Genomic DNA, 26,914 nt, shown 5'->3' with positions numbered 1-26,914 from the left:
CTAACATTATCTCCCCGGTAGCTAAAGAGGACACTTTGTGGATTCCGTGCCCACGGAACTTCCGATCGGAAAGGCCGTACCCTGCTAAGCGATGTTGGTTGCGCACTAAGTGATACAGTATGCCACAAGAATGCCACTAAACAATCAATCGACCCCAGTCCGGAACCAGATAGGGCCTGTGGCTTCTGAAATTCGCTATCTTCAGTGTTCCGTAGCTCAAGATAGGCGATTAAAAGCACTAAAACGTGGGGTCGGAATGGAGATCATCTCGACTACGGAACGTCGAAATCTGGGGTAACCACTAGTCTTATCGGTCTTTGGATGGTCTTTGTTTGCTATCTCGTGGCTTTTGACACTTCCGAACTGCATTTGATGGGTTGCATTAAGCCTTCAGGGCAGGGATGACCTGTAACTGGAGTCGGCAGCGGGCGAAACAGCCGAGTTTGGGGATATCCGCAAGGGTTGTGGTACGATAGATATAGAGCCCTGATTCGCCTCTCGATAAACAACATCATAAACTATCTTTTCATCATAACAGAGGATACACGATCTTGAATACTCCAATTCATAATCCTCACCCCAATCATAATGACTGAATCATATGATGTAGTAGTCGTGGGAGCTGGTACGTCCTCACTGAGCCCTATCAATCACCGTCCATGAACTAATTCTGTCCAGGATGGTTTGGCCTCGCCGCTGCCAAAGCCATCCGCCAAATCCTACCCTCCGCTTCTCTCGCCGTCCTCGAATCGGCCGAGTCATGCGGTGGAACATGGTCTAAGAACAGACTCTACCCAGGCCTCAAGTCAAACAACATGAAAGGAACCTACGAATATCCCGACTTTCCGATGGCCTTTGAGACATATGGCGTCGGACCCAACACTCACATTCCTGGCGCCGTGCTTCACCGATATCTTACAGACTTTGCCAAACACTTCGATATTTATGACAAAGTGCAGTTCCATACTGCTGTTGATCTAGTCGAGAGAAATGGAGTTGCAGGCTGGCGCCTAACTGTGAACTCACCTGCTGGAAATCGCTTCATCAATACTGCTAGACTCGTCCTCGCTACGGGTCTGACTTCGACACCAAACATGCCCTCTTATAAGAACGAAGAATTGTTCGACGCTCCACTCTTCCACGCAAAGGACTTCTGCCAAGAGGCACCTAATCTAAAGGTCAAGAAGGCGATCGTCGTCGGTGGTGCCAAATCCGCCTTTGACGTAGCATACGCCCTAGTCCATGATGGTGCAGAAGTCGACTTGATAGTACGTCCAACCGGCAACGGCCCCGTCTGGATCGCACCGCCTTTCGTCACACCTTTGAAGAAGCGTCTGGATCAACTTCTCAACATCCGCTGGATGACATGGTTCAGCCCTTGTCCATGGGGTGAAGCTGATGGTTATCCTGGCGTGAGGGACTTTCTCCATGGTACCGCCATTGGAAGATTGATTGTCAATGGGTTCTGGAAGGTTCTTAGTGGTGATGTTATCTCTGCCAATGGATATGATTCACACCCTGAGCTGCAGAAGCTTAAGCCTTGGCACTCTGCCTATTGGATTGGAAGTGGTTTGAGTATCTTGAACTACGATTCATCTCTGTTCGATCTTGTCAAGGAGGGCAAGATTAGAGTTCACATCGACGATATCGAGTCTCTCGAGCCCAAACGAGCAATCCTTACTTCCGGCAAGGTTATTGAGACAGATGCTATCATCTGCTCAACAGGCTGGAAGAAGGAATCCACTATCAAATTCGCAGACGACAAGCTTGGTCTTCCTTACTCGCCGGACAAGAAGCGTGCACTCAGCAAAGCAGCTGATGCACAAGTTCTGTCGTTGTATCCTGGTCTCAAGTCACAACCCGAACTCAACTTCAAGGCCAAGGAAGCCGACCCTCTTCGATACTACCGCTTTATTGTTCCCTCACAAATGGTCAAGTCCCGCGATCTTGCCTTTGCAGGCATGATCTCAACCGTCAGCACCGCGACATGCGCCACGATTCAAGGCCACTGGATTGCCGCTTTCTTGGCAGGCAAGATCCGATCCATTCCTTCGTCCGACAAAGAGATCACAGATGAGATCATGCTACACACACAATGGGGAAAGTGGCGCTTCCCTTGTGGCTATGGTGCTGATCTGCCTGACATGGTGTTTGAGGGATTGCCTTATTGTAACATGCTGATGAAGGATCTTGAAGTCAATACGCATCGCAAGAAAGGTCGATATGAGGAACTTACGTCGCCGTATCTGCCAGCTGACTTTAAGGGCCTGGTTGAGGAGTTTATGGAGAAGGAAGAGAGACGGGGTAGTATCCAAGGGGTAGAAGTGCAGGAGGTGGTGACCAAGAAGAAGGTTTAGACTCGAGTGGCAAGAATGACAAGCGATGGATGTTTGTGTATCTAAAGTTAGTTTGCATTTTCGTTTTGCTATCTTTTGACCGGTCAGATGTATTTATAATACCAATTTGTAAGATCATATACGTATCACTTTAATTTGTATCCCGCCAAGAGAAGCCGGGTTCCCAAATTCCCGGTCCCAGCCATCTTGAGCCAAGACTGATGTGTTGTGGATTTCTATAAATGACTATATTTAGGTTGATAAGAGAACTCACTCGGCGTGTAAACAAACGCAAACTTCAACGATGTACAGTATCAGAATACTCGCGGGTGGAAACCAAGGCCTAGCATGTCTTATATCCCTGTAAAGACATGCTGTCTTGAATTCTGTTTGGGGTGATGCTGGAGCCTGAACAGTAAGAAGAACCTTGATGGTCACTTCGGGAGACATGACATGAAGTAATTACGACAAATACTGCAGCATTATCGGATGTATCGTATCGAGGAACTACTTCTGCCACCAAAGCCCCAGGATCTCAGATCGACACCGATAGGCGGTTGCGGTTCCCAGCGCGGGTCTTTGATGGCGGCTAAGCCTCCACGGATACGATATGCGTATCCTATCATAGCGGCATTAAATCGATTGGTCCATATACTAAAGATTCCGGGCTGTGAGCGCCGATCACACACAATCTGTTTGACATCGATAAAGCACGTTTCACCCCCGACATGTACAATCGATCCCGGCCCGGGTAGCCTGGATCATGATGCATAAACAGTACCAGCTTAAATGGTTTACTTATCATGGCAATTACAGGTTCGCATGATGGGGATAGTCATAGTTGTAATATTAATGGCTCTACTGATTACCTGCCTATTCGAGAGTGTATAGCACAGTGAACAATGCTATAAATGCTACGCTATGAGGATTGGGCCGAGTATCCCGTTGGGTCTTCTTCGATTGTGGGAATACGCAACAAGAGGTCATAGCAAAACGCGCAGCACAGAACAAGCACGTTGCTTTGGAATCTTTTATCCAGGAGTTGTTCTTTCTTATCTCATACGAAAACTTTTCGATCGTTACATCGTGTGGCGAGTTAACCCCATGTAGAAACGGCATATGCTTGGCATTCTTGTTTTTAAGCTTAAATTCGCAGGTCTCATACCACAACCGCGCCTGAACCTTCACTACTACATTTATATTGCGCTAATAGCCATGAAATTTTCTATCTCCTTGTTCCTATTCATTATTCTCTGTCTACTGGTCAGCGGTCTCATTCATCATTCCATGTCTTGAGCTGACTCTAACCTGTACCAAAATTGACAGATGCCGATCGCCAAGGCCATCCCATACGCCAAGCCAGTAGTACACTGTATAACTAAACTACGATATTCTGCCAAGGGTTTCAACAAGCATTCTCAATTGCCTTCACAGGTTCTGGACAAACCCTTGAGACATGTGTTGAATCGATGGCGGTTCTCGGCGTTTTGGACTCATTGTTCTTGGCCTTTCTCTGCCTCACTCATTATCTCTGCGTTTGCATGGAATATTTGTATTTATGTAGTTAAATTTAGTTAACTTTAGTGACTGTTTGTGGTTTTAATCGTTTCAAAGTCCGGGATTCTCCATTTGCCTTGACATCTTGGCGATACTAATCTTGTTTGCGATCTGAGGACTCTAAAAACAGACTATCCAGGATCCCATAGAAAAGGGCTTGGCCCGTCGTCTTTTTCCATTCTCGTCCTCTCCTCTCATTCTCTTCTCTTCCAGGCTGGACCTCTGTTATTCCCTTTTTTCTTGCTGTGATTTCTTTCCTAGTTTCCTTTGTTCCGTCTTAGCTTCCGCCTAGATTGTCAACCTTCCATCGCCAAAATGCCTGTCTTGAGTCTCAGCGAGTTGAACATTGTGCTCAGCGTACTGGGTAGGTCTCCACGCCCATGTTCTGTCTTGCGTGGCGCCCAGCCATCACCGTCTTGGTATGTGTTCTTGGCTTACATATGTGCATTCTTCTAGGCACATTCATCCTTTTCTACGCAATCATCTCGGTCAAGATCAAGCAGGCTTGGTATCTTGGAGAAGCTTGTCAGTATACCTATCCATATTCTTCTAATCCTTGTGTCCTTCTAATACTACCCAGTACCTGCTGTCATATTCGGAGTCGCCTTAGGTCCTATAGCAGCCCAATTCATAGAAAGTGAGAAATGGGGCTCTGCAACACCAGGTCAGACGAGTGCCATCACTCTGGTATGTCTTTCATCATCGCCTGAGACCTCAGTCCAGCCATGAACTAACCCACTGCTACAAAGGGCGTCACTCGAGTCATGATCGGTGTCCAGCTTGTCATCGCCGGCTACCAACTCCCCGCCAAGTACTGTATCACGAGATGGAAAGAGATGGCACTCTGTCTGTTGCCTATCATGACCGTCATGTGGCTCTGCACATCGGCCTGCGTGATGGTCACCATACCCAACATCACATTCCTAGCAGCCCTCGTCATTGCCTCCTGTGTTACATGCATCGATCCGATCCTCTCTCAGGAAATAGCAAAAGGTCCATTTGCTGATAAGTTTGTGCCCCGCCCACTCCGAGAGATCATCTCAGCCGAGGCCGGTGCAAACGAAGGGTTTGGCTTCTTGTTCCTCATGCTCGCTACGTATCTTATTCGGCATGCTGATGTACCAGGTGCTGGCACTGATGGCGTTGCAGCTCGCTCCGCTGCCGAGATCGGCCAAACTGCTACTCATGCACTTATAGGTCGCAGTGATGAGGTCGGTCGTCTTGGTGGCGGTGTCGCCCATGCCTTGGAAACCTGGTTCGTCGAGACTTGGCTGTATGTCTTTGCCTTATCCATTGCCTATGGGTTCATTGTTGGATATGGAGCATGCAAAGCTATCAAGCTTGGTCTCAAGCAGTACGTACTCCATGATTCCCTAATCCCGTCCCCCTGGGTCATTGCTAAACTAATTCTTTTTCAGCAAGTATATTGACGACGAGTCATACGTTCTTTTCCCAACAACACTGGGCCTTTTCATCGTCGGCAGCTGCGGAGCTATCGGAACCGACGATCTTCTCGCCTGTTTCGCCGCTGGTTGCGCACTCAATTGGGATGGCAATTATCTCCGCGAAACCGAGACGCGCCATGATCAAGTCAATGCATGCATAACCATTCTCCTCAACTTTAGCGGTTTCATGTACATTGGTGCAATTCTACCCTGGGAAAGCTTCCATGACCCCACCGGTACGGGTATCACTCTCCCGCGCCTCTTTGGTCTCGGCTTCCTAGTTCTTGTCTTCCGTCGACTACCAGCTATTCTTACCTATTACAAGGCCATGCCCGCCGTCTGTAAAAGCTGGAAGGACGCCCTTTTCATGGGGTACTTCGGACCCATTGGTGCTGGAGCTGTCTTCTACGTTGAGCATGCTCGTCAGTTATTTCCTCAAGATGGCGAGGGCGACGAGGAGGAAACCAATCTGGTTCGCGCTCTAGCACCTACCGTATACTGGCTCGTCCTATTCTCCATCGTTATTCACGGCCTTTCCATCCCTGCCCTCAATCTTTTCTATCACTTTACCCGCAAGGAGATGATCAAAGAAGATGCAGTCGAAGTCCACCGTGCCTCAATGCGTGTTGCTACGCCCAACAATGCGATTGCTGGCGACAACAATACCTTCATTGCGTTTAACCGGTTCAGTCGTCAGGTAGGCTCTGAGGCCCCTCAGCTGCCAGTTCAGAAGGAGTTGCACTACTGGTCAGACGATGAGCAGTCCATCAACGAAGCTCCTATTGAGAAGCGGAAGAGTGTATTGAACTAGGCCAATCAAGTTTGGTGAAATTAGTAGATCAGGGTTAGGACTTGCCGTGAATATGTTTTAGAGTAGGGAATATATTACTTAGTAAATCACAGTTAGTATTTTGCTAGTCATCACATAAGCACTGTCGATCAGTAACAGCAGCAGCGGCCTCTTGAGCAATGCCCAGTAAAGCGTATAAAAGAATTGCAGGCTTCATTCTGCCGAATGCACTGTGTCCTGATGTAAAGGAGGAAGCGTGTATCGTGTCTAGAAGGGAGGACGATCAAGACAAGCAGAAAAAAGATAGATGAATCCGCATATTAATAGACTTATAATAAGGAGTACATAATTTGCAGTCTCGGACTAACTTATTGCAATGTAAGCCAAATAGTGTTTACACAATACGCAGGCAGTCGACAGGTCAACATTATGATTGAGTTATTACCAAGTACGCCGAGAAGATTTGGTCATTCGCCAAATGATAACGAAGATATATATAGCTGTAATATCATGAGGACGCAGTCCAGAACACTAGACTAAAAAACGAGATCGTCGACCGAATCACAAATTTACTCCTTTGAGGACGTTCCACTCGACGTGCCAGCTTCATTACTACCCGCCTCTTGTGCATCAGTCGTACCTCGCAGAATATTGGGAGCATAAGGTTGCTTCCAATCCTCACGGCGCTCATGAATGTTGAAAACATCAAACCAACGAGGGAAAATATAACCAATCACGATCCACAGAAGGAGACAGTGCGCAACAATAAATCCAACAATATGAAGAGGGTCGTTCTTGACTTCGTCGAAGCTGGGGTAGGCCAGGCTGAAGATGATGGCCAAGATGGGTCCTGAAACATAGCGGAGCATGGGAGCCCAGATGAATGGGAGAGACCAGTTCTTACCAACGCCTATCACGCTGTTAAGATCATGCCTGAGCATGTTTCCCTGCGAATCGGTCAGCAAGTTCTTATTGGTTTGATAGTAATATTCGGACTTACAGAGTAGAAAGCGTTGTAGTAGAAGACAGACATGAGTTTGTTTTTGGTCATGAGTCTTGGACTACCGTACGCATCTGGTGCCTTTCCGAGGAAGAGGGAGGCAGCGAGACCAATAAAGTAGACACCAAAACCAGTAACTGCGCCGGCCCAAGGTGCAACAGTGTGGCCAACGGTGATTCCCAAAAGCTGGCCACCAAGAAAACCGGCATTGTATGAAGCCCATGATGGCATGCCAACTTGGCCAACAACATCCCGATATCGATATAAAGTGGTGGCACCAACGCATTCAGCCCACACGACAAAGACGAGGCCAATGTTATTGATCCATCGGTCGATTCCATCCATGAAATAGTACCCAAATTCAGTGCAGTGAGGAAGGGAGAGAAGGAAACAGATCGTAACCATAGCGGTGGCAACCCAGGGTCGTCCCCATCTCTTGGCAAACGGGGCGTCCATGATCAAGGTCATCACGGCGTCAAGCATTGCAAACGAAGAACTGATACCTAGAAGCATGATAGTGAAGAAGAATACCACGGAAAAGAAGTTGGAGCCAGGCATCTCAACAAACGCCTCAGGATACGTCATAAAGCCTAGGCCATAACTGCCCATCTCACCAGTTTCTTCAGGCTTCATGCCAAGGTATCCTATGATTCCAAAGACAGCAAAGGCAACAAAGGCCTCGAAAAAACTGTTGAAGAGAACAACAATGACAGCGTCTTGCGCCGCGTTGGAAAATCGACGGTTGTATGAAGCGTAGGCTGTGTAGTATCCAAAACCGACGCCAGTTGAGAAAAAGACTTGACCAACTGCGTCACGCCAGATTCTAGTGCCAGCAAGCTTTTCGCTATGCCAGCTGCCGAAATACATCTTGATACCTTCACCTGCATTGGGAAGGGATGCACCGCGGCCGACGAGTATGATCGCCATGATAACAGGGAGACCCATTGTGACATACACAACTCTTCCGGTGAGACCGACGCCACGAAACATGCAAATCCAGACGGTAAACCAGGTGAAAGCGTTCCAGCCAACGAGACGGCCGTCAAGGGAAACACCAGGGTGCACAACCCAGCGGCCCGAAGTATCAGGATCGACAGAACCAACAGCCTCATACATGAACCAGGTCTCGGTATCTCCAGCCCAAGGAAGAGGGCTCGTAAAGGATTTTTGGAAATAGACCATGGCCCAAGCAAGGATAGGCACAAAGTATGTAACGACTACGAAGCCGACGTAGTTGAGCGCGAAGCCAGTTCCTTTGAGTCTTTTGTTTATTGAGTTGTATGCAACTACTGTTCCGCCGCGATAGGCGTTACCAGCAGCGATCTCCAGCGCCATAGCGGGGATGGCGAGTAGAAACACGGCCATCAGATAGGGCACGAACCACTGTAGACCGTTGTTATTGTATACCTGGGACGGGTAGCGGAGCATGTTTCCCATCCCTACAGCGCCTCCACAAGATGCGAGGAGATATGCGGTACGGGAGGGCCATTGGTCGCGTCCGTCATCAGCCTTGGGAGGCGGAGGTGCCAGGGCACTCGATATCTTGCCTAGTATACCCATTGTTGCTAGGGATCACGGATTGGTATCAATCAGGGTTCGCTGCTGCACCATGAAAGAAGGAAGTATAGAGGAGACAAGCAATTTGGAGCAGGACAAGGCAAAGGGAGAAAAGTGTCAATGATTATGGAATACGACAGTTCTTGTGGACCAGCACCTCTATATACTGGGGAAGCGTAGCTCTCCAAGGTAGACGTGTAAGTACCGAAGCCTATGAGTCCATCCAACAAAAGATGCCGAGAGATAACATCGTAGGCCCAGAGCTTCGCAGCCAATGAACAAGATCTCAGTAAGATTATTGCAATGGAACCAGCGTCATGTGCTTCCTTGGCAAAGCCTTGGGCAAGACATGGAATTGGCGGATGACAACATTTCGAGCAATAGCTATCTGAACACAAGGTGCTGGTAGGTACTTCAGTGGTTTCAATCTGAGCGTTATCTTCAATTGGGCACACGCGACTGTATACTCTGTAGGGACTGAGCTCGGCGAAAATGGAAGAGGTGAAAATACCATCAAGCAGGGAATTAGTTGCTTGGCTTGGGCTTGGGCGTTGGCTTGGTAGAAGGATCAGCATGGTTTTGCAGTGACGACATGGCCCTACAGTAAACGTTGTTTGACATGCACGCGTGCCAAGGGATGATCTTTTGTTGCCAAGCCAAAGTTACGAAATAACCAGTAGCAATACGGTCCTTCAAATGATGTTGGTGTCCAGCCTTGGCTCTTTCTCATAATTCATGACCAAGACTTCGGAAGATTGATGTACCGGTTGTGAACAGTAATGAGAAGAGTATTCTAAACAAAGACTATAAAGTCCAACTGGAAGATCAGCAGGCCTTTATAAGTGTTAACTAGACATGTTGATGATTCATCAATATCTATCTAGTAGATACCAGAAGATTAATATTTATTTAAGCCAAACTATCCATCAACTTAATAACAGAAAATGATTTGGTAGTAGATCCAAAGTCTGGGGCAGACTCCATTTTCAATGTTACAGATCTACACATTACGGGTTGAGAAATGACTGCTCAGCTGGGCCGGCTCGTTCTCCGGATGCTGGGGTGCACTATACGATATGGAACAACACGCCATTCTCTTCCTGGAGCTAGAGTAATATCACTTGCCATTCGTCCAATCCATCATTAAAAATAAACCAATCCATATGCTGCATAGTAATCAGCCACATCTTCACCGGTCGAGCGGAGCCGCACCGTAGCGTAGGATGAACAGGGATCATGTCATTAAGAAGGGCCAAATTGCATCTCAAAAAGGCTTAGTATCAATATTGTGTACGGGCTAGATATGTTCTAAAGAAATGAAATTTCTGCATGAAGGGCATATACATCTCTCTTCGCTTCTTCATCCGGAAGAGATCTGGAGGACTGGCTTCTCATCCCAGTCGACAGCTTGGGATGTGTTTTCCCCAATTAGTCCGAGTTCAAACATTAAATTGTTCCTCCTTCAAGTTTCGCGTAGAGCTTGATTCGCTCTGAAGGTCATCATAATCCGTACGATCACGGTTTGGCTTGACAACCTCAATCTGTGTAGTCTGAAACGTCCTGGATACCTTGATACCATCTTCTGTCCGCTGTGGCATCTCAATACTTTCCCCAGCTTCGACAAACGTCTGGTTGCCGGCAGGGAAGACAGAGGTCGCTCTTTTATTAGTGGCGGTTCTTGTAGCACCACTTTTCCCACCAGATCGAGAGCCGGAGTAGTCGTAGTCATTGGGGTTGCTCGCTTTGACGACCTTGGTGATGAGCTCGGCCATGTTCATCTCGATATGGAGCTTAACGAGGTATGCTAGCGGATGGAATTGGAGGTAGACGATATCGTTGGGCAGGGACATCATTGCGATGAGGAGGACCTATGATATGTTAGTCAAGACCACTAATTTAAAACAAAGTACCTACATCCATGGTCATCGAGATACCAATCATGGCCAGGTTGACCCGATAAAGGCGAGTGTATTTCGTCAAGCCATTGGCGACAAGTCGAGACCGAACGAGATGGATAAAGTAAAAGTTCAATCCCGCATCCACAATCAGAAAGATGGCCTTCTCTATCCTATCCCAGACAGCGTTGACACGGATGTACTGCTGACTGATTTGGAGACGAGCAGGAATCCAGATGCAGAAAACACTGATATTGATGGCAAGAAGGACGAGGAAAGTTGAAAGCTTTAGTTTCCAAGCGTTGCGTCGGTTGACCATAAGGATTGAGATTCGGTTGATGATGATCTGGAGAAGCGTTTGGATCTGAACAGCCCAGAGGAAGACTGCACTGTCACATTAGCAAGACTTGAGACATGACGAGACGATATCCACATACCAATGACAAAGAAAACAGGAAAGCCAGGTGGTATGTATTGACGGAGGTAGCACCATGTGACAGCGCTCATAATCACACTGCTCACCCACTCCATCCACAACAAGGCAAGATAGATATTCGTCCTTGTTCCTCTCTTCCAAGACTGGATGGTCTGTCCCATAGCCTTGGTCCCACTAAAGATGGACACACCCAGTGAGAATCCCCAAGCAATACTGGCAATGTTCATGTCAGTAGTGCTCGGCTTGTGAAACTCATAGTCGTCCGATAACCAAAGTCCACCCATCCTGGCTGATGCGTGCAAGGAATGGCTATGTTTGTGAAGGAGGGGAAAGAAGTTGAGGAATGCAGGGACTACAAAAGTTGGAGAGGGACCAATGCGTTGTATATTTGAGGCAGAGCGATACTTTGGACAGGGTCCAGGGGCTTCGGGGAAGCTTTGCTCCTGCAGTAGAGTGATTTACGCCCAACGCTTATGCATCTGATTTCAGACCGTCAAAGATCTTTCGCTAGTGGTGGCTCCCAGTCGTCCGGAATCCCGAGACGAATACTCATCTCTTTTGGGAGTGCTAATGCAATGGAACAAGGTACCCCAGGATACTACGTGGTGGCTGAAGCATGATTCACGTTCCGGGGGAAGGGAGTAAGCCGCTTTGACTATGTGGCTTTCTTGCCATGCGAGTGCCAATTGATGTGCTTATCTCCAGATGATGGTTCTTACCAAGCCTGTGAATGGTAAAGGGTGATGATGTGCTTGATTACTGATAACAGTCGGTAGCTTTATTTCAATGCGAGTCATTGCATATCATCTAAATACGATGCTATTACCCAAGATCTAGGCGAACCCCAGACTCAAATCTGCAGCTGCGGTTCCGCACCCGTCTAGCGCTGTATCATCCTGGAACTACCCAACCCAAACTGCACAGGATATTCTTTCAACAGGATTATTCTTCAGTGGCGTCAACTAGCCAAAGGGGTGACGCTTTTTATCAGTGTGATATGATACTTGGCGTTGTGATGGTCACTTGCAGAAGCACATCTCATTGCCGGAAACATGGCCATGGCTTGTGTCAAGTGTGTCTTTTCACGTGGAAAATCCAAGCTGAAAGAAGCAAGCCTGACTCCGGCTCCGCGGTGGAGTCCCTTCAGCCCTGAGAGGATGCTCTAGTGGCCATAACAAGATGATCTAGTGAAGTTTATTTTCATATTCAACGGCACTGATAGGCTGGCCTGTGAACTTGGTAATTTGGACGTTTGAGGCTGGGATATTCTCGAATATCGGTCTACGGTTTCTCACGATTCCCGGGGATGATGCGCAAATGCCCCGTTGATCGACAAGGCCGAGATGAGTTGCAGACCCTGTCTATCTCAAGAACCAATCGTGAGTCTTGGATCAAAGATGAGGATCACGTGCTGATTTGATATTCGTCTGTATCAGGTCTAGGTTGCGTGCCAAGAACGAAGACAGAAATTGTTGCCATCTTTGGATAGACAGAGCATCAAGCTTTTGTATTGACTTTCATATTGAACATGCAATTGTTTCACATATAATCTAGAAAGTGAATTCACAGACACATGCTTCATAGATAAATTGTCACATTTACGAAAACAAACCAACTAGTTCTTTAAAAACAAATACGAAGATAAACATCCAAGATGAGCCTCACTTAGTCTTGCTTCCTCCCAACAATCCCCCCTTTCTTCAACCCAAGCCAAACCACAATAGTGACAGTAGAGCAACTAGCAAAGATAGTCCAGAACGCGGCTCTGTATCCCTTCATCAAAGCCTCTTCGCGCGCCGTAATCCCGGAACGCTCTGTGACGGACGCAGCGATAGCAGCAGTGATCGCCAGACCGACGGAGTTGCCAAATTGCGCTACTTCATTGAAAACACCACCAGCGAGAGACTGCATCTCAGGGGGATAAGCGTCGGAAATGACAAGATTTGATACGGTGAAGAGGACTATTTTGGTTAGTTTCGGTCTTGGGGTTAGTTGGACATTGCCACTTACCGTCTGGGTTGACGGGTGAAAGGAACATGGCCCAAAAGGGCGCAAGCCAGTAATTTTCACCGACGTCAACGGTCGCCATCAATGGTGCTGCCACCATAGTTATGAGGGCTGATACAACAGCCAGTGTTCTCACTTTGACTTTGGCGATGAGAATACCGGTTATGACATTTACTGCCACGCCCATTATGACGTGAGGAAGAAATCGAAGAGAGCTTTGGAGGGCTGACAGGCCTTCTACTTTTTGAAAGCTGTAACACTTAGCATTTGAATCAGCACTTTAAGATTCTCGACACTTACTAAAGGGTGGTAAAGTATTCGATACCATTGAGTGATGCCCAACAGAGGAAAACAGCAATGCAAACAGAAGTAAAGGATCGGTTCCTCCATAGACTGTTTGGGATGAGAGCTGGTCTTCCATGCTTGACTTGATAGTCCATCCAGAATGGAAAGGCTGCCAACAAAACAATGGCAATTGTCAATAGCGTGATATTCGCAGGATCATCGAGTCTCTTGTAAGATGAAGATATCATGGCCAGAACATAGAGAAGCATGCCCAGTGCCACACTCATCGTCGCTGCTCCAACCCAGTCAATCTCATATCTCAGTCTTGTCGTCCACTTTCTTTCTGACGCTGTGTAGACAGAAGGCAAAGACCATATCGCACCCGTCGATAAACAGAAATTGATAATAGCCATCATGTAATAAGCCCATCGCCATCCGATGGTATCGGTGAAGATGCCTCCGAGAACAAGGCCTAGCGCATAACCCAGAGGACTGCCCATGCCATTGATAGCAAAGGCGACGTTCCTCCAGGGTCCTTTGGGAAAGGTATTTGAGATCAGGCTAACCGCTGTAGGAAGACACATCGATATAGAAGCCCCGAGCAATGTCCGAAAAAGAATAATCTGGATGCCGGTTTGGGCGAGTCCAACAGCCAAGGTAAAGACGACAAAGAGGAAACTTCCAGTAACCCACATCAATTTGGCACCAACGACATCTGCAATCGCACCAAAGATGAGTAAAAGACATCCTGCTGCAAGCGCATATACTGCCGCGGGCCAAAGGATGAGATTCTCAGATAGACCGACGTCTTGGGCAATTTTGGGAAGGGCAGCAATTAGGATACCTGAGCCCATTGTATTGAGAAAGCTGATGCCAGCAAGAGTTATAATGACGATGACCCCTCTGGTCTTGGATATGCCCAGTTCACTCGTTTGGCCTTGGCTAGAGTCATTGTCAATGCTGTTCTCTGCGGCAGGGACAATGGGCTCAGTGTCGATTTTAGGAGATGTTTGGTTGAGATTAGCTGCTCGTAGCTTAGTTTCGTTCACTGGTTCCAGGGGAATAATTCCGCCATGGATTGACGCGGTGCTTGCGATGTCGAAACGATCCATTTTGCTCAATTAACGACGAGTAGCTGGATGATGGATAAACTATATGAGTTGTGCTTTATATTTAACCTTTATCCAGCCCTGTCAGATTCGACGTCATCATCCTCCCAAGGGCGCACCCTTGACGACATTGACATTGCCTCTAATTGGTTATGTCCCAACAAAGACACTTCGCTAAGCACTTCAATATGCAAGCAGCTGGTTGAAGTAATGTCCGAAATATGATAAGAAAAGAACAGTCTTATTTCAGATTAATAGTATCTTATCTAATCGAAGTAACAATTTCTAGGATTCTCTAAACCCCAATACTACAAACTAGGTTTCCAGTCTTTGACACGTGCAATTACAGATCCTTACGCTCATGATGTATCGGCTCAGAGGTCTCGATAACAGCCTGTTTCTCGCTGTCATTGTAGTTGACCTGCGCGACATTGGCATCATCGCCATCAAAGATTCTTGCGATCTCTTCGAGGGTAGGACCCTTAGTCTCAACGTAGAAGAAGAAGACAAAGACGAGCTCGACAGCGATCCAGACCTATTTGTATGTTAGTCTTTGAAGCATCGGTGTTAATAAATGAAAGGCATCTTACTGTGTAGAAGCACCAGAAGTTCCAGTTGTTGGGAAGGTTCTCGAGAGCGACGGGGTTGGTCTGGTTACCGATGGTGAGAGCAACCTGGATGAAGAAGTTCATGATCATCAGACCTCGGGCACGGAGTCTGAAGGGGCAAATCTCCAGAGCGTAGGCGACGATCAGACCAGACCAGGCAATGGAGTAACAGACGTCGAAGAGCCAGATAAGGGCGATCTGGGGATATCCGAGGCGCTTGATCTCTGTCTCACCGGTGGCTTCAAACCGGGCGGCGACGATTGTCCAGGCGAGGAAGAACAACAGCATACCTAAGAGTCAGTTAGCTTCGTCATTTCCAATCATTAAAGACGGGGAATTTGTACTTACCAACAGTGGCAGTAAGGAAGAGAGGGCGACGACCGAAGCGATCAATTCCCAGCGAACAACCAATGGCAACGAAAAGCTTGAGCATGTTCTCTCCAGCGTTCAATCCAGTCTTTTGAGCTTGATCCTTGATTCCAGCGCCCTCGTAAATAATGTTGGAGTAGTTGCTGATCAGAGCATTACCAGAGTATTGCGAAATGATACCCAGGGAGATCAAGAGCATGAGACGGTAACGGTTGCCCTTGGTTCGGAGAAAGTCGATGTAGCTACCGGTCTTCTGGGCCTGGTACTCGAGGGCAATGGTGTCCTTGATCTCGTTGTATTCGAACTGCACGGTCGCGTTGTTGACATCGCCGTTGGCGTGGTATTTCGAGAGGATGGTGAGAGCTTCCTCATGGCGCTCGTTGGCCATGAGCCATCGAGGAGATTCGGGGATCCACCAGATAAAGGTGATCTGGATAAGGGAGGGGACAGCCTGGATCAAGGTGATGCTTCGCCATGACCAGTTGCTGCTGATGTTGATCGTACCGAGACCGATGAAAGCGCAGACTAAAAATATGTCTGTCAGTGAAATGCCAGAGTCGAATTGTCACATGTTTACTTACGTGTGGCTCCCAAGTTCCACAAACAGTTGTAGATGGCTGAAACAATGGCACGGTGCTGAGGATGGCAGATCTCGGTGAGGAGGACAGGGCAAGACAGCTGAGCCAGAGAGTTTCCGAAACCGACGAGGAATCGACCGCCAAGGTACACTATCAAGGTTCAATTAGCTTGTTTCAGAAATAGTACCTAGAATGGAGACGTACTGCCGTAACCGTTGGTGAAAGCGGAAAGGAAAGCGCCAAGAATCATGATGAGACATCCCACAGCAATGGGAAGCTTTCGGCCAAAGTGATCAGCCATGTAGGGACTGCGCCGTTGTTAGTTTGCGCCAAGTATGCAGGTTGCCAAGAGAGTAACGTACGCGAATGGGAAACTGGCGATGCTGCCAATCTGGTAGATTGAGTTGAGGATACCGAGCTTGGAGCCCTTGGGGTGACCAAAGTAATCCTGCCAGTCGTCCATGGCCTGGGAGGTGTTCAACATGGAACTGTAGATTCCCAATTAGCTTCAGCGATCAATGTCACAGAATTGGCACAGCTTACCCATCGTAACCAGTGGTAGCTGAACAGACACAAAGAATTGCGGCGTAGAAGTACAGCACGCGCATTCCAGGGTCAGCCCACCATTTGACCTTGGCGAGCTGAGGCGCCTCAGCCTGAGCGACGGCGAGGTCTTGCTTGGTAACGGCACTACCAACAGCGAAAGGCATCGTGAAGGCCTTGTCGATTTCTGGTATTTAGTGACAAGATAGAGTCCAATCCGGATAAGGGCGATGCAATGCGATGCGAAAAGACCAAGACCGCCAAGATGGAGTGCCAAGCAGAAGATTAAATATGAACTGCTAAGGGTCTTTATTAGGCTATTAACCGAGGCTCTGTGTGTATTTACCCCCCTGGCAGGAATTAGAAGTATGGTATATAGGCTAAAGACTCCTAGCCTGTTGTTCTCTCTCTCACCACTCCGGATATTTTCCCTATTTCCCCATGGGGGCGGGGGTGTATCTCCACTGTTGCAACTCTTTCCAGTAAAGGTTAAGTAAGAAGTGTAAGATTTGTCGGCCCGGTCAACCGAAACCTTGAGCCCGTGGTACATATTAGCCGAAGTCGCGTTTAAAGGGGTGCTGAATGAGCAGGATGGCTGGGTGGGTAAGCGTCTCTTCATGCAGTTTCCTCGAAACATATTCATCTCTTTGAGGACTGCCTTACCGATTGAGTTGTCTATCAACAACTTCAATACAAGACATGTCAATAGCGGTATCCAACGACACTAATCACGCCTAGCTTCAACTCTACGGGATGTTTTTTTTAGTTATGTCCGGAAATACAAAGCCTCAATAAGCTAGTTTTACCCAGACCTAACGCGAGTTCCTTTTTGTTTCCTCTTCAATTTGCCTAAGACGCTGACTCTGTACAACTCACCTAACCCAGTGGCACAAGCGGCACGCCATCCGTGACAGTCAACAGTAGCAGCAGTCACGAGGTCACGGAGCTGAATAGTCAATCACCGAGACAACGCCAAGAGCTCGGCAAGTAGCTGCCGAACGGGCCACCCGTTTCGCATAGAAACCAAAAGGCCCGATGGGTTTCTGTCAAACTGCAAGCCACGACAGATCTGACCAAGTTGAAGGGAGAGGCTGACTCTCTTGCTCAGATCATCTGCTACCGTTTTCGCAAATAAGAAGCTGACGGAGAGACGGCCAGAAATAACCGAGTCTAGAGCCGCAGCAGCCTGTATGTGCTAGTGCTAGTGTTAGCTTGACACTCAATGGGCCGACTTTTTTTTATGTGTTTCCCCAGTTTGTTGGAACCAATAATTGTGTGATGCTATCAGACCATTTCTATTAATATGGTCGTTTGCGGGAGAGAACAAGGACCATGTTGCACTGGAAGCACGGCCGATGATACACTGCAAGCCCACTGCGACGCGAGGGAAATATCGTCAGCCTAACGCGTGTTCGCAAACAGCACAATTAATATCACTTCTCCATGAGTCAAGAACTCAAGATACATGGCATGAATCATGCCAGAAGGCTGGGAGGGAATGCCCAAGAGAGACTGAGCCTGGATCACCATGTCTCACTCCAGTTAGGGACTACAGGTTATGTAATTTCTGTCAGCAGTTTGACATGGAGTAAGCGGGAATTGTAAATTCCATCCCATCCTTGTGGAAACAATTATGTGATCTGACAATCCACAAGACTCGAATTCTTCCGATAGATCATTACCCACCGGTTGTCGTATTAACCTCATTGTACTCCGTAATCTGCCAAATGTCTAAGGTTAAACCTTCGGTTATTGTTCCTTTGTATCCGTAATTTGCCACGAGCCCATAAATCTCGCGCACGTGCCGGTTGGTATTTTTGTCCCTGGTCTTTCGTGGCCTCAGTCTCCCCATTCTCGTCCTTTGAACATTTCCAATATTTTACTCTAGAAACTGGACCAGCTTCCTATCATGCCATTCAGCTTTACCCTCATTACTCTTGATGCATCTGGGCTTTTCCTAAACATACTGAGTATTGTGGCGTCTATGGATTGGCCTTATGCTTGAGCACCTTGCTTACCACCGACTTGTGAAACAACCGCGTAGGGTAAGCCAGGCATGTTTGTTGGAAATTTAGTACACAACAGTTCCGGCCAATGCCGCCCGTATCGCTATAACATCCGATAAATTCTCGTTTATCAGCGCTGTCATCGGCCTTCTACCATATCGGAACCGAGCCAATGGATTTCAGCGCCATCGCGATTTTTACTTCTAGACATATCTACGAATTTCCCGAGGTGTATTATCGATGGTACGGGTCCTCCGAAATGTCACGATAAGATTAATCTCGGCGCATAACTGGGCCTTCTCCCAGACACGACAAGAGTCTCTGGCTTCCAGATGAACATTGGGAGTTCAATGCATCAATGGCTTAACCTTGGCCTTCCCCACGGCGACGCCATATCGAGTCGTGTCTATCGATGTTCTATATCTTCGATACCGGTTTCGAATGATCACCACATACATCCCCTCGGATCGGAGCTTGACGTCTATCTGAGGGATTCTTTGTGTCCATGTGCGTCTACGTGAACATGGATGGAATCTGAATATTTATCGGGCAACTTAGCAATAAGAGAGCAGGTTAAGAGGTTAGCCTCGTTCAGTTTAATGTCGTCTGTGGCTGGTATCTGATACCCAATTCCCCATACCCGAAAGAGACATTGAATGAGCGCAGTGGACTAAGCCTGACTACTGATGGCCATTGGTCACCCTCCGGTTCAACAGTCAGACGGAACTGACACGTGGAGTGGACGTTAGCTCCCCGATCTTCCCTTTGGCTTTTGTCAATAGACAGCCAGGCGGGTTGCATGAAAACCGTGACTGATTTAGTAGTCAACACGAATGTTCGATCACTCAGTGTTTATATAGCCTAAGAGTGGTCTAATAATTTCGTTCAGATTGCTTTAAGTCCCTATTTTTTTATTTATTTTTTGGGCTACCCACCAGACAGCCTCTCTTCGTTGCAGTTCTATAGCAAACTACCCGCAATGGCGTTCTTGTGAAACAATCGGACTCCCATGACATGCTCCATTCTCTCACCGACATTCTATCATGACGTTGACGATATCGTGGCTTACACAAACAATGGAATTCGATGAATCCGATATCTGAGAAACCGGAGCATGGCCTCCGCCGATCTGACCTCTCAATACGATGTGATCCAGATCTAACCAGTTATAGGCCTAGGCCTCCTAATGGCATGCGGAGATGGCGCTAGATCTGCGACGATCGATGGTACCTGACCGTTAATTCCCAGGGCAGTTTAAGGCTATGGAATTAACAAAAGCAAAAGTCAATGACCACTGTAACCATCGACAATAGGAGCAAACACCACGATCGGGTCGATTCATGACGTTGAGATGTTGATATCCGGTGAGACAGCACCAGATCTGTTGATTGCTCGTTGCTGTCTTTGTTCTTACGCGCACCGCGACTTGAATCGTGACGTCAGTGATTTCATGCCTCTTAGCAATCACGATGAGAGTTGGTGGGTAGAATTATGTACAAAAAGGACGTCTTGTTCACTTCAAATTATCTTTTCGTCTCATCATCACACTCACATTCTCATCAATCAACTACTACAACAAACACCAACTTCAACTCACCTACCACAACTCCCAAACATCACCATGTCTGACTACAAGCCCACTGGTACAACATCCTCGCCACCCCTCCATCACTCACTCTTTACTAACACTCACAACAGAGCACGACGGTCTCCGCAAGGATGGCCAGCCCGACGGCCGCGTCGGCACTGGCGAGTTCGCTCACGGCAAGGTTGACCCCCATGAAGCTGGTGTCCAGGGCGGAAAGACCTCTGGCAGCGGCAGCAGTGGAGGTCTCGAGAGCACCAGCGACGACAGCGGCGATTACAAGCCCACTGAGCACGATGGCCTTCGCAAGGATGGAAAGCCCGATGGCCGTGTCAAGGGCAATAACTAGATACACATGTCTTGACGAAGCGTTTAACGAAGCGTTATATGCCTAGCATTGAATGAGAATTGTTAACAACCGAATTCAATCTTCCCTCTGTCAAACAAGTGAAGGCTTTATTCTAAACTGTACCGTAATCACATCTTGTTTCCAGTCTCAAAAGGTCACCACGTATACTCTTGGAGTTGACGATTGTGCTTCCAGAGAGGCACAGCGGCGCCTACATCACCCGTATCCGATGAGAAAGTCTCAGTAAATGTAGATTTTACACTCAGCAACCTAAGCCGAGAAATCTACAGTGTCTATATTGACTACGCCTAGACCATTACTGAAAACAACCCCTATCACGAGATACAAGCCCCCAGAATCAATTTGTTCTTGCGTGTACGAGCAAGTCGAAGAAATATACGTCCACTCGTCTGCCGCCGACAGGATGAAAGACTCATAATGCTCCGAATAGTCACTCTGATATGTGCATTGGAGTGAAGCAGCAAAGCAATAAGGGTTCGGCCTGACCCACGCGGACATGGTATATGTAACACCAGCAGTGATGGAACCCCGGAGAGGCTGTGCGATGGAGTATTGCAAGAGGCTGTGTCCTAATATTTCGATGCGAGCAGAATAGCGTCCATCGTGTTTGATGTCAGAGTCGATGGACAAGGCATCCACGTCGCCGTACTTTCGCCAAGGCTCGATAGATGAATCATAATCGTCGAATCCACCATTGCCGATGAACGGTATAGTTGACGGTTCTTCTGATGTAGTCGTCGTGGCAGTAGCGGTAACAGCTTCGGTTGTTGTGGCAATCTCCGTTGTTGTACCTTCGGTAGTCGATAGGGCGGTGGTAGATGTTTCTTCGGATGGCAAAGATGTCTCTGTGCTGCTGACGGACTCCGTGATTATGACACTCGACTCTTCATTTGACAGGTAGGTGGAGGAGGACGCCACTGTGGTGGTTTCGACGGAGCTGGTTGCAGTTGCGGATCCAATTGTAGTCGAAACATCACTCGTGACGAGGCTTTCCGTGATCCTGGAGCTGGGCTTACAAGGGCCTGCTTGGGAACCAGCCACTAAATAAGCTGTGATAAAGGCGACAATGTACGTTTGTGAAATCATCCTGAGCGATCGTGTTGTATTAACGAGGGCGAGTACGAGAAGAACAGAAATGGGCCGAGGGGCATACAAGTAGAAACTGGTAAAGATTAAGATTAAAAAATAAAGTCGTTTAAAAAGGGGTCTATTGAGTCTTGTTTTGTTTTTCTCGAGACTAGATGCACGCTAGACTCAGTTGTGGGATCAATAGTGTATACCGTAATAAGTGTAGCGTAGTTGTCAACCCAGCTAAGATCTAATAGTTCCAGTCTAGATGCATAGATAGACCCTTGTTTACAAAAATTGCCAAAGTTCCGGCGACTCTCTATGATGCTTGTAATTGGCTGGAGGGTTTCTTGAAGCAGGTCGGTCGGTTATCGGAAACGTTGCGACTAAGATGGCAAAGAACCTAACGGGTGATACAACAAATCAGGCATGCACATCAAGTCTGATGTTGAAATTTTCGCCAACGTCTCTAAGGAGGAGATCTAGTAATCCAGTTGCCATAAGTCCACGGTTAGACAGCCAGTTTGGTTGTGAAATAATTTATTTGGTGAATGTATGTAAACTGTCATACAGCAGCTTAAAACTCGTAGCTAAATAGAAACTGATGATTCACTCTCTTGCCGGTCCAAAGCATTTTCTGCCTCTTTCATTATATCCCACGAGTAGAAAAAGTCTCTGATCGGCTTCGTGAAGTTCATTGCATCCGGAGGGAAGATGCCCTCTCCCCAGATATCATCGGCTCGCTTCCGCAAATCACTAGATATCCCAGGTTGCGCATCTGACAGTAACTGCGTTACATGAGTGCGGCGCTTCAAAATGCCATTATATAACTCTAGACGCTCCGGGACCCTTTTTGGGTTTTGCACGTCTTTGAAGAGAACTTCTAGTGCTGCTGCTTCCTCGATGGCAAGAACTGCTCCTTGTGCTGTTCTTCACGTTAGTATCATTGTATACCTGGAACGTTCAACATACCGTGCGTTGGCTGAATAGGATGTGCGGCATCGCCAATTATAACAGCCCTCCCTCGAGTATACGTCTCAAGAGGCTCCCTCCGAAACAACTTGTGGACAGAAACACTCGTCGACAAACCAAACAACTTTGCCACCAACGGATTGAACCTCCCCACCATGGAGATGATATCCTGCACGTTGGTATCATTGTTCCAATCGACTGCATGCTCATTCTCCGCCTTTGTCTGGTGCCTAAACGCAACGTTGAGCATTTCCCCGTTTCGGCATGGATAGGTAACAACGAATGTGCCGGTTGATAGGTCGAAGGGGACCCAGAATCCTGGATCTTGGTCTTTAAAGATAGCTGCGAGGTCGGGGTTCTTGTTTACTTCGGAGAAGGGGATCAAGCAGCGGTAGAACGAGGAGCCGAGGTCTTCGAGAGGCACGTCTTTTTGCGTAATCTTGTCGATGAGTTTGGTCTTGAATCAAGATTAGTTGGTTGAAAACGCACATATGTGTACTGGACTTACTCGAACTCCGTCAGCCACTACAATAAGGTCTCCCTCAAAGGTTTCCCAGTTGTCCAAAACAATCGTACCGTTCTCACAGTTAAGGTTGATAACTGAAACGCCATTGTGGATTACAACAGGCGAACCCGGATATCGCTCATCAGCCGACAAGGCCATCTCTTTGAGTGCAGTATGAAGGTCCACACGATGAAAGAACATGAAGGGCGCCCCATAGTCATCTTCAACTCCACTGAAATTTTCGACAACCAGATCCTCAAATGTACAGGGATCTACCATACGCACTTGCTTGTTGTGCACACCGCGAGCTGTCTTGGGATCAAAGCCGAAGTGTTCAAGGACGCGCATTCCATTTGGAGTGATGGTAATAGCAGCGCCTATCTCATCCTTGAAATTGGATCTCTCAAAGATCTATACCATGTCAGATGAGCTCAAAGGTTGGATATTTATTATACTAACCTCGACTTGGGCTCCCGCTCGTCGAAGTGCAATGGCGGCACTGAGCCCACCGATGCCGGCACCAATGATTCCAACCTTTAAAGTCATTGCCAATTTGACGATAAATGGAGCGCTGCTGACATGCGCTGGCACAGTGTCTTATAACAAGTTGCTACGCCTCACTGATCAGCAGCGTAAACCCTGCCTATCAAAGGTCAGTGCCCAGATTGGGCGCTTAGATATCAATACAAATCTTGACATCCTTCATCATCAAGTCGGAGAAAAGAGGGGCCAGTCAACCCTTGTTTCTCACTCAGCCTTAGTAAGATGATGCACCGCGAAAACCAAGAATAAGCCGGGCTTGCATTAGTTCTGACGTTGACGAATAAGAATTGAGTCTAAGCTGTCAGCATAAGATCTACTTCTGCGGCGATTCATCTATGAACAACTGGGAGAAACATGCATACGCCATGGCTCTTTACAGCCCTCAATTACTGTGGGAACGTCAAGTCAAGGTGCTCAGCGAGGCACTAGACTATCTAGTTTAGAAGGATATAAAATATGGCTGAAGCCACCCTTGGTTACTCTGTCCGCATAACATTTATCCACCATGATTGCAACAACTCTGTTTTCTGAGCTCAAGGCTCACCTCGCAAACACCCAGGCCAAGACTTATGCACCTGACGCACCAGACTATAAGAAAATCGAGCAATGCTTTATTGAGACACCTGTCCAGACTCTTGGTGTAGTCAGACTTCAAAACGGGGATGACGTCGCGTCAGTGGTCCGTTTCTGTGTAGAACGCAACGTCGAGTTTTCTATACGTGGAGGAGGCCATGATTGCGCCAGTCGAACATTGGTCGATGGGGCACTTGTCATAGACATGCGAGATATCAAACACGTCGTCGTATCCCAAGACAAGAAAACCGCAAGAGTTGGTGGAGGGATCCTAAGTGGTGACTTGGCCAGGGCTTTGGGCAATGATGGGTTGGGAACGCCCACGTAAGTATCATAGTCCACACTTTCAGAGTACTTGATGCTTATACCGTTTTAGTGCCACGGTTGCAAGTGTGGGATATACCGGATGGGCGACCCTTGGTGGTTACGGCCTCTTGACATCGCACTATGGTCTCGGCGTCGACCAGATCATCGGAGCGAAGATCGTAAACGCTCGTGGAGAACTCCAGGATGCCAACGAAGAACTGCTTGTTGGTATCCGAGGCGGTGGCGGATCACTTGGTGTAATCGTTGAGCTCACCATCAAGGTCTATCCCATTGACAAGGTACGTATTATGACCTCCTTGTTAGCCTGTCGCTCACCTTCGAAGATTCTCTCATCTACCATCATCTACGACTCGACTGACCTAACCGCCGCTCTCACCTCCTACACCCAACACTATGAGAAACTCCTCGAGTCGGGACAACTCCCCGTGTATCTTCAGCTCCAGCCCATGATTGCCCAAATGCCAGGCCAGCCTGTAATTCTGATGATTATAGCGACCTGGCACGGCGAAGACAAAGATGAAGGCCGCTCTTGGATCAAGAACATCGCTGGAGCAGCGGATTGTGTCATGGAAGATACAAAGGAGATTACAATCGCCGAGATGCTTGAGAATAACGAAAAGCTCGTTACGTGGCCATCTTATGGTCGAGTCTACACCCTCAACGCCAAGAGAATGACAGAAACTGCCCTCAAAATCGTGGGAAAGCATTGTGTCAATGCTCCGGGAGGAAGTCTCATCTTCTCATACCATACCCTACTCTCGTCACAGGAGCCAGAACAAAAGTCTGTTTTTGGAACGAGGGCGCGCCATCACATGTTTGAAATCTATTCTATTCTTGCAGATAAGGATATTGCAGAAGAGCGGGTTCGGTGGGCTGCTCAGGTCAAGGCTGATCTTCAGGCAGAAGACGCTGATAATATTCTCGAGGGTTCTTACATCTCTCTTGGGTCTCATGAGGATGTTGATCTTAAGAAGGTCTATGGGAAACATTATGAAACTCTGGCGGCTCTGAAGAGAAAGTATGATCTTGGGAATGTATTCAAGCATAGCGTTCCGAGACTCGTGCTTACTGGGGAGGAAAACGGGATCATGGAGGCTTGATTCCAGCAAGGCATATTGGATATGTTTCCCGTTCATTAAATGTGTTATTTATCGTCTAGGCGTACAACAAATAGCTTAAACTTACCGTGCAGTACCCGGTGCATGTCAAGGTTAACTATCTTTTACTGAACTTGAATGCATATCTTACTATTTAATATGGTAGTTATGTATTTCCCCCGCTCTTACATGAACTGTTCTCAAGCTTATTGGTGGATGTATCTTACATCACTCCACGACAATCCTTGACAACCGCTCGTTCCACTTCAGCTTCATTTGTAAACCCCTCATACATGTAAAAAGACATTCAAGACCTGAATGACGACGGACGCACCGCAAGTCAGCTATGAAACTCCGGAATGGGTGGCTAATTGCAGAACTTGCAAGCGTGTATGGCAACGACTTACAAATGGCAGTACATTTCGACGCCCAATTGCCGTTGGAAATTACAAAAATCCACTGCCCGCACAATGTCCACATTTGCAACCGATACGACAAGTATTCGACGAATACAGTAGAGATAAAATCGAAGCCGATATGGCCGAGACGCACATCACATCCGGAGTCCGACGATACACGATTGATCTTAAAAATACTACCTCTATGTATTCATCATATACCTGGAATCTTGCTCTAGTTGATAAAGAATCTGTGCCTCATCATCCAGGTACTGTCCGTATTCTGGACCCTGAATGGGCAGATCTCGCTGTATTAAAGACATGGAAAGATACTTGCCTATCATCTCATGGCGCTTCATGTCAGAATCCCTTCAAAATATGGCATACACGGCCTGCTTGGCTGATAGATGTTGAACAAAAGTGCCTCGTCCCGGGGGATGTTGGAGGGACCTACGTTGCGCTGAGTTACACCTACGGAAATCATGCCGGCCGCCTAGTTGATGCCAGCATCCTCGACAAGTTCCAAGTACCGGGTGCTCTAGAAAGCCCATCCCTTTCAGGACATATCTCCCCCATCATACGAAACGCCATATTTTTGACTGCAGCCATTGGGGAAAAGTATCTTTGGGTAGATGCGATATGCATCACCCACGAAGATCGAGAGTCAACTGCACGGCAATTAACTTCTATGGGTGCCATCTACGCCAACGCAATCGTCACAGTTGTGGCAGCCGACGGAGATTCTCTTACTGGCCTTGCAGGTATCAGGTGCATCTCAGCCGCGCGGCAACTTAACCAGGTCATCGTTCCTTTTCAGGATCAGAAGTTGAAGAGGTTGGACTATTGGGCGTTGCAAATGGAAAATCGGCTACCTTACTACGAAAGAGGCTGGATATACCAAGAAGTCAGGCTATCTACTCGAAAGATGTCTTTCACGGTGAGCAACTACATTGGA

General features: G+C 47.6%; 11 protein-coding genes across 11 annotated transcripts; 5 read left to right on the top strand and 6 right to left on the bottom strand.

The window, feature by feature from the left end:
- Window positions 1-588: 588 nt before the first annotated feature.
- FGSG_07636 (uncharacterized protein) lies at window positions 589-2,357 on the top strand (the record flags this gene model as incomplete). The annotated part of the gene is made up of 2 exons (XM_011329121.1): window positions 589-625; window positions 679-2,357. 2 exons carry the CDS (start codon window positions 589-591, stop codon window positions 2,355-2,357), a joined length of 1,716 nt encoding a protein of 571 aa, XP_011327423.1.
- Window positions 2,358-4,208: 1,851 nt separating this feature from the next.
- FGSG_07635 (uncharacterized protein) lies at window positions 4,209-6,149 on the top strand (the record flags this gene model as incomplete). Its single annotated transcript, XM_011329120.1, has 4 exons — window positions 4,209-4,257; window positions 4,528-4,580; window positions 4,643-5,247; window positions 5,312-6,149. 4 exons carry the CDS (start codon window positions 4,209-4,211, stop codon window positions 6,147-6,149), a joined length of 1,545 nt encoding a protein of 514 aa, XP_011327422.1.
- A 548-nt stretch (window positions 6,150-6,697) lies between these two features.
- On the bottom strand, window positions 6,698-8,688 carry FGSG_07634 (uncharacterized protein; the record flags this gene model as incomplete). The annotated part of the gene is made up of 2 exons (XM_011329119.1): window positions 6,698-7,075; window positions 7,129-8,688. 2 exons carry the CDS (start codon window positions 8,686-8,688, stop codon window positions 6,698-6,700), a joined length of 1,938 nt encoding a protein of 645 aa, XP_011327421.1.
- Window positions 8,689-10,124: 1,436 nt separating this feature from the next.
- Window positions 10,125-11,300, bottom strand: FGSG_07633 (uncharacterized protein; the record flags this gene model as incomplete). Its single annotated transcript, XM_011329118.1, has 3 exons — window positions 10,125-10,553; window positions 10,600-10,964; window positions 11,018-11,300. 3 exons carry the CDS (start codon window positions 11,298-11,300, stop codon window positions 10,125-10,127), a joined length of 1,077 nt encoding a protein of 358 aa, XP_011327420.1.
- A 1,381-nt stretch (window positions 11,301-12,681) lies between these two features.
- Window positions 12,682-14,420, bottom strand: FGSG_07632 (uncharacterized protein; the record flags this gene model as incomplete). Its single annotated transcript, XM_011329117.1, has 3 exons — window positions 12,682-12,977; window positions 13,027-13,274; window positions 13,324-14,420. 3 exons carry the CDS (start codon window positions 14,418-14,420, stop codon window positions 12,682-12,684), a joined length of 1,641 nt encoding a protein of 546 aa, XP_011327419.1.
- Window positions 14,421-14,639: 219 nt separating this feature from the next.
- FGSG_07631 (uncharacterized protein) lies at window positions 14,640-16,768 on the bottom strand. Its single transcript, XM_011329116.1, has 7 exons — window positions 16,516-16,768; window positions 16,335-16,460; window positions 16,177-16,280; window positions 15,976-16,122; window positions 15,374-15,919; window positions 15,008-15,315; window positions 14,640-14,952 (listed from the first exon to the last, which is right to left on the bottom strand). Exons 1-7 carry the CDS (start codon window positions 16,680-16,682, stop codon window positions 14,761-14,763), a joined length of 1,590 nt encoding a protein of 529 aa, XP_011327418.1. The 5' UTR covers window positions 16,683-16,768; the 3' UTR covers window positions 14,640-14,760.
- Window positions 16,769-20,054: 3,286 nt separating this feature from the next.
- FGSG_07630 (uncharacterized protein) lies at window positions 20,055-20,532 on the top strand. The gene is made up of 2 exons (XM_011329115.1): window positions 20,055-20,164; window positions 20,220-20,532. Exons 1-2 carry the CDS (start codon window positions 20,143-20,145, stop codon window positions 20,453-20,455), a joined length of 258 nt encoding a protein of 85 aa, XP_011327417.1. The 5' UTR covers window positions 20,055-20,142; the 3' UTR covers window positions 20,456-20,532.
- Window positions 20,533-20,725: 193 nt separating this feature from the next.
- Window positions 20,726-21,562, bottom strand: FGSG_07629 (uncharacterized protein; the record flags this gene model as incomplete). The annotated part of the gene is made up of 1 exon (XM_011329114.1): window positions 20,726-21,562. One exon carries the CDS (start codon window positions 21,560-21,562, stop codon window positions 20,726-20,728), a length of 837 nt encoding a protein of 278 aa, XP_011327416.1.
- Window positions 21,563-22,134: 572 nt separating this feature from the next.
- FGSG_07628 (uncharacterized protein) lies at window positions 22,135-23,567 on the bottom strand (the record flags this gene model as incomplete). The annotated part of the gene is made up of 4 exons (XM_011329113.1): window positions 22,135-22,469; window positions 22,517-22,973; window positions 23,025-23,432; window positions 23,481-23,567. 4 exons carry the CDS (start codon window positions 23,565-23,567, stop codon window positions 22,135-22,137), a joined length of 1,287 nt encoding a protein of 428 aa, XP_011327415.1.
- A 775-nt stretch (window positions 23,568-24,342) lies between these two features.
- On the top strand, window positions 24,343-25,564 carry FGSG_07627 (uncharacterized protein; the record flags this gene model as incomplete). The annotated part of the gene is made up of 3 exons (XM_011329112.1): window positions 24,343-24,461; window positions 24,514-24,742; window positions 24,788-25,564. 3 exons carry the CDS (start codon window positions 24,343-24,345, stop codon window positions 25,562-25,564), a joined length of 1,125 nt encoding a protein of 374 aa, XP_011327414.1.
- A 315-nt stretch (window positions 25,565-25,879) lies between these two features.
- On the top strand, window positions 25,880-26,896 carry FGSG_13174 (uncharacterized protein; the record flags this gene model as incomplete). The annotated part of the gene is made up of 1 exon (XM_011329111.1): window positions 25,880-26,896. A coding segment is annotated over one exon (1,017 nt), but the record flags the coding sequence as incomplete, so codon positions are not given.
- Window positions 26,897-26,914: the final 18 nt, after the last annotated feature.

This window comes from Fusarium graminearum, chromosome 4 (assembly GCF_000240135.3).
Source record: "Fusarium graminearum PH-1 chromosome 4, whole genome shotgun sequence".
NCBI classification, from domain to species: Eukaryota; Fungi; Ascomycota; class Sordariomycetes; order Hypocreales; family Nectriaceae; genus Fusarium; species Fusarium graminearum.
Note: the sequence above shows the minus strand (reverse complement) of the source record. Positions and strands in the feature narration are given on the sequence as shown.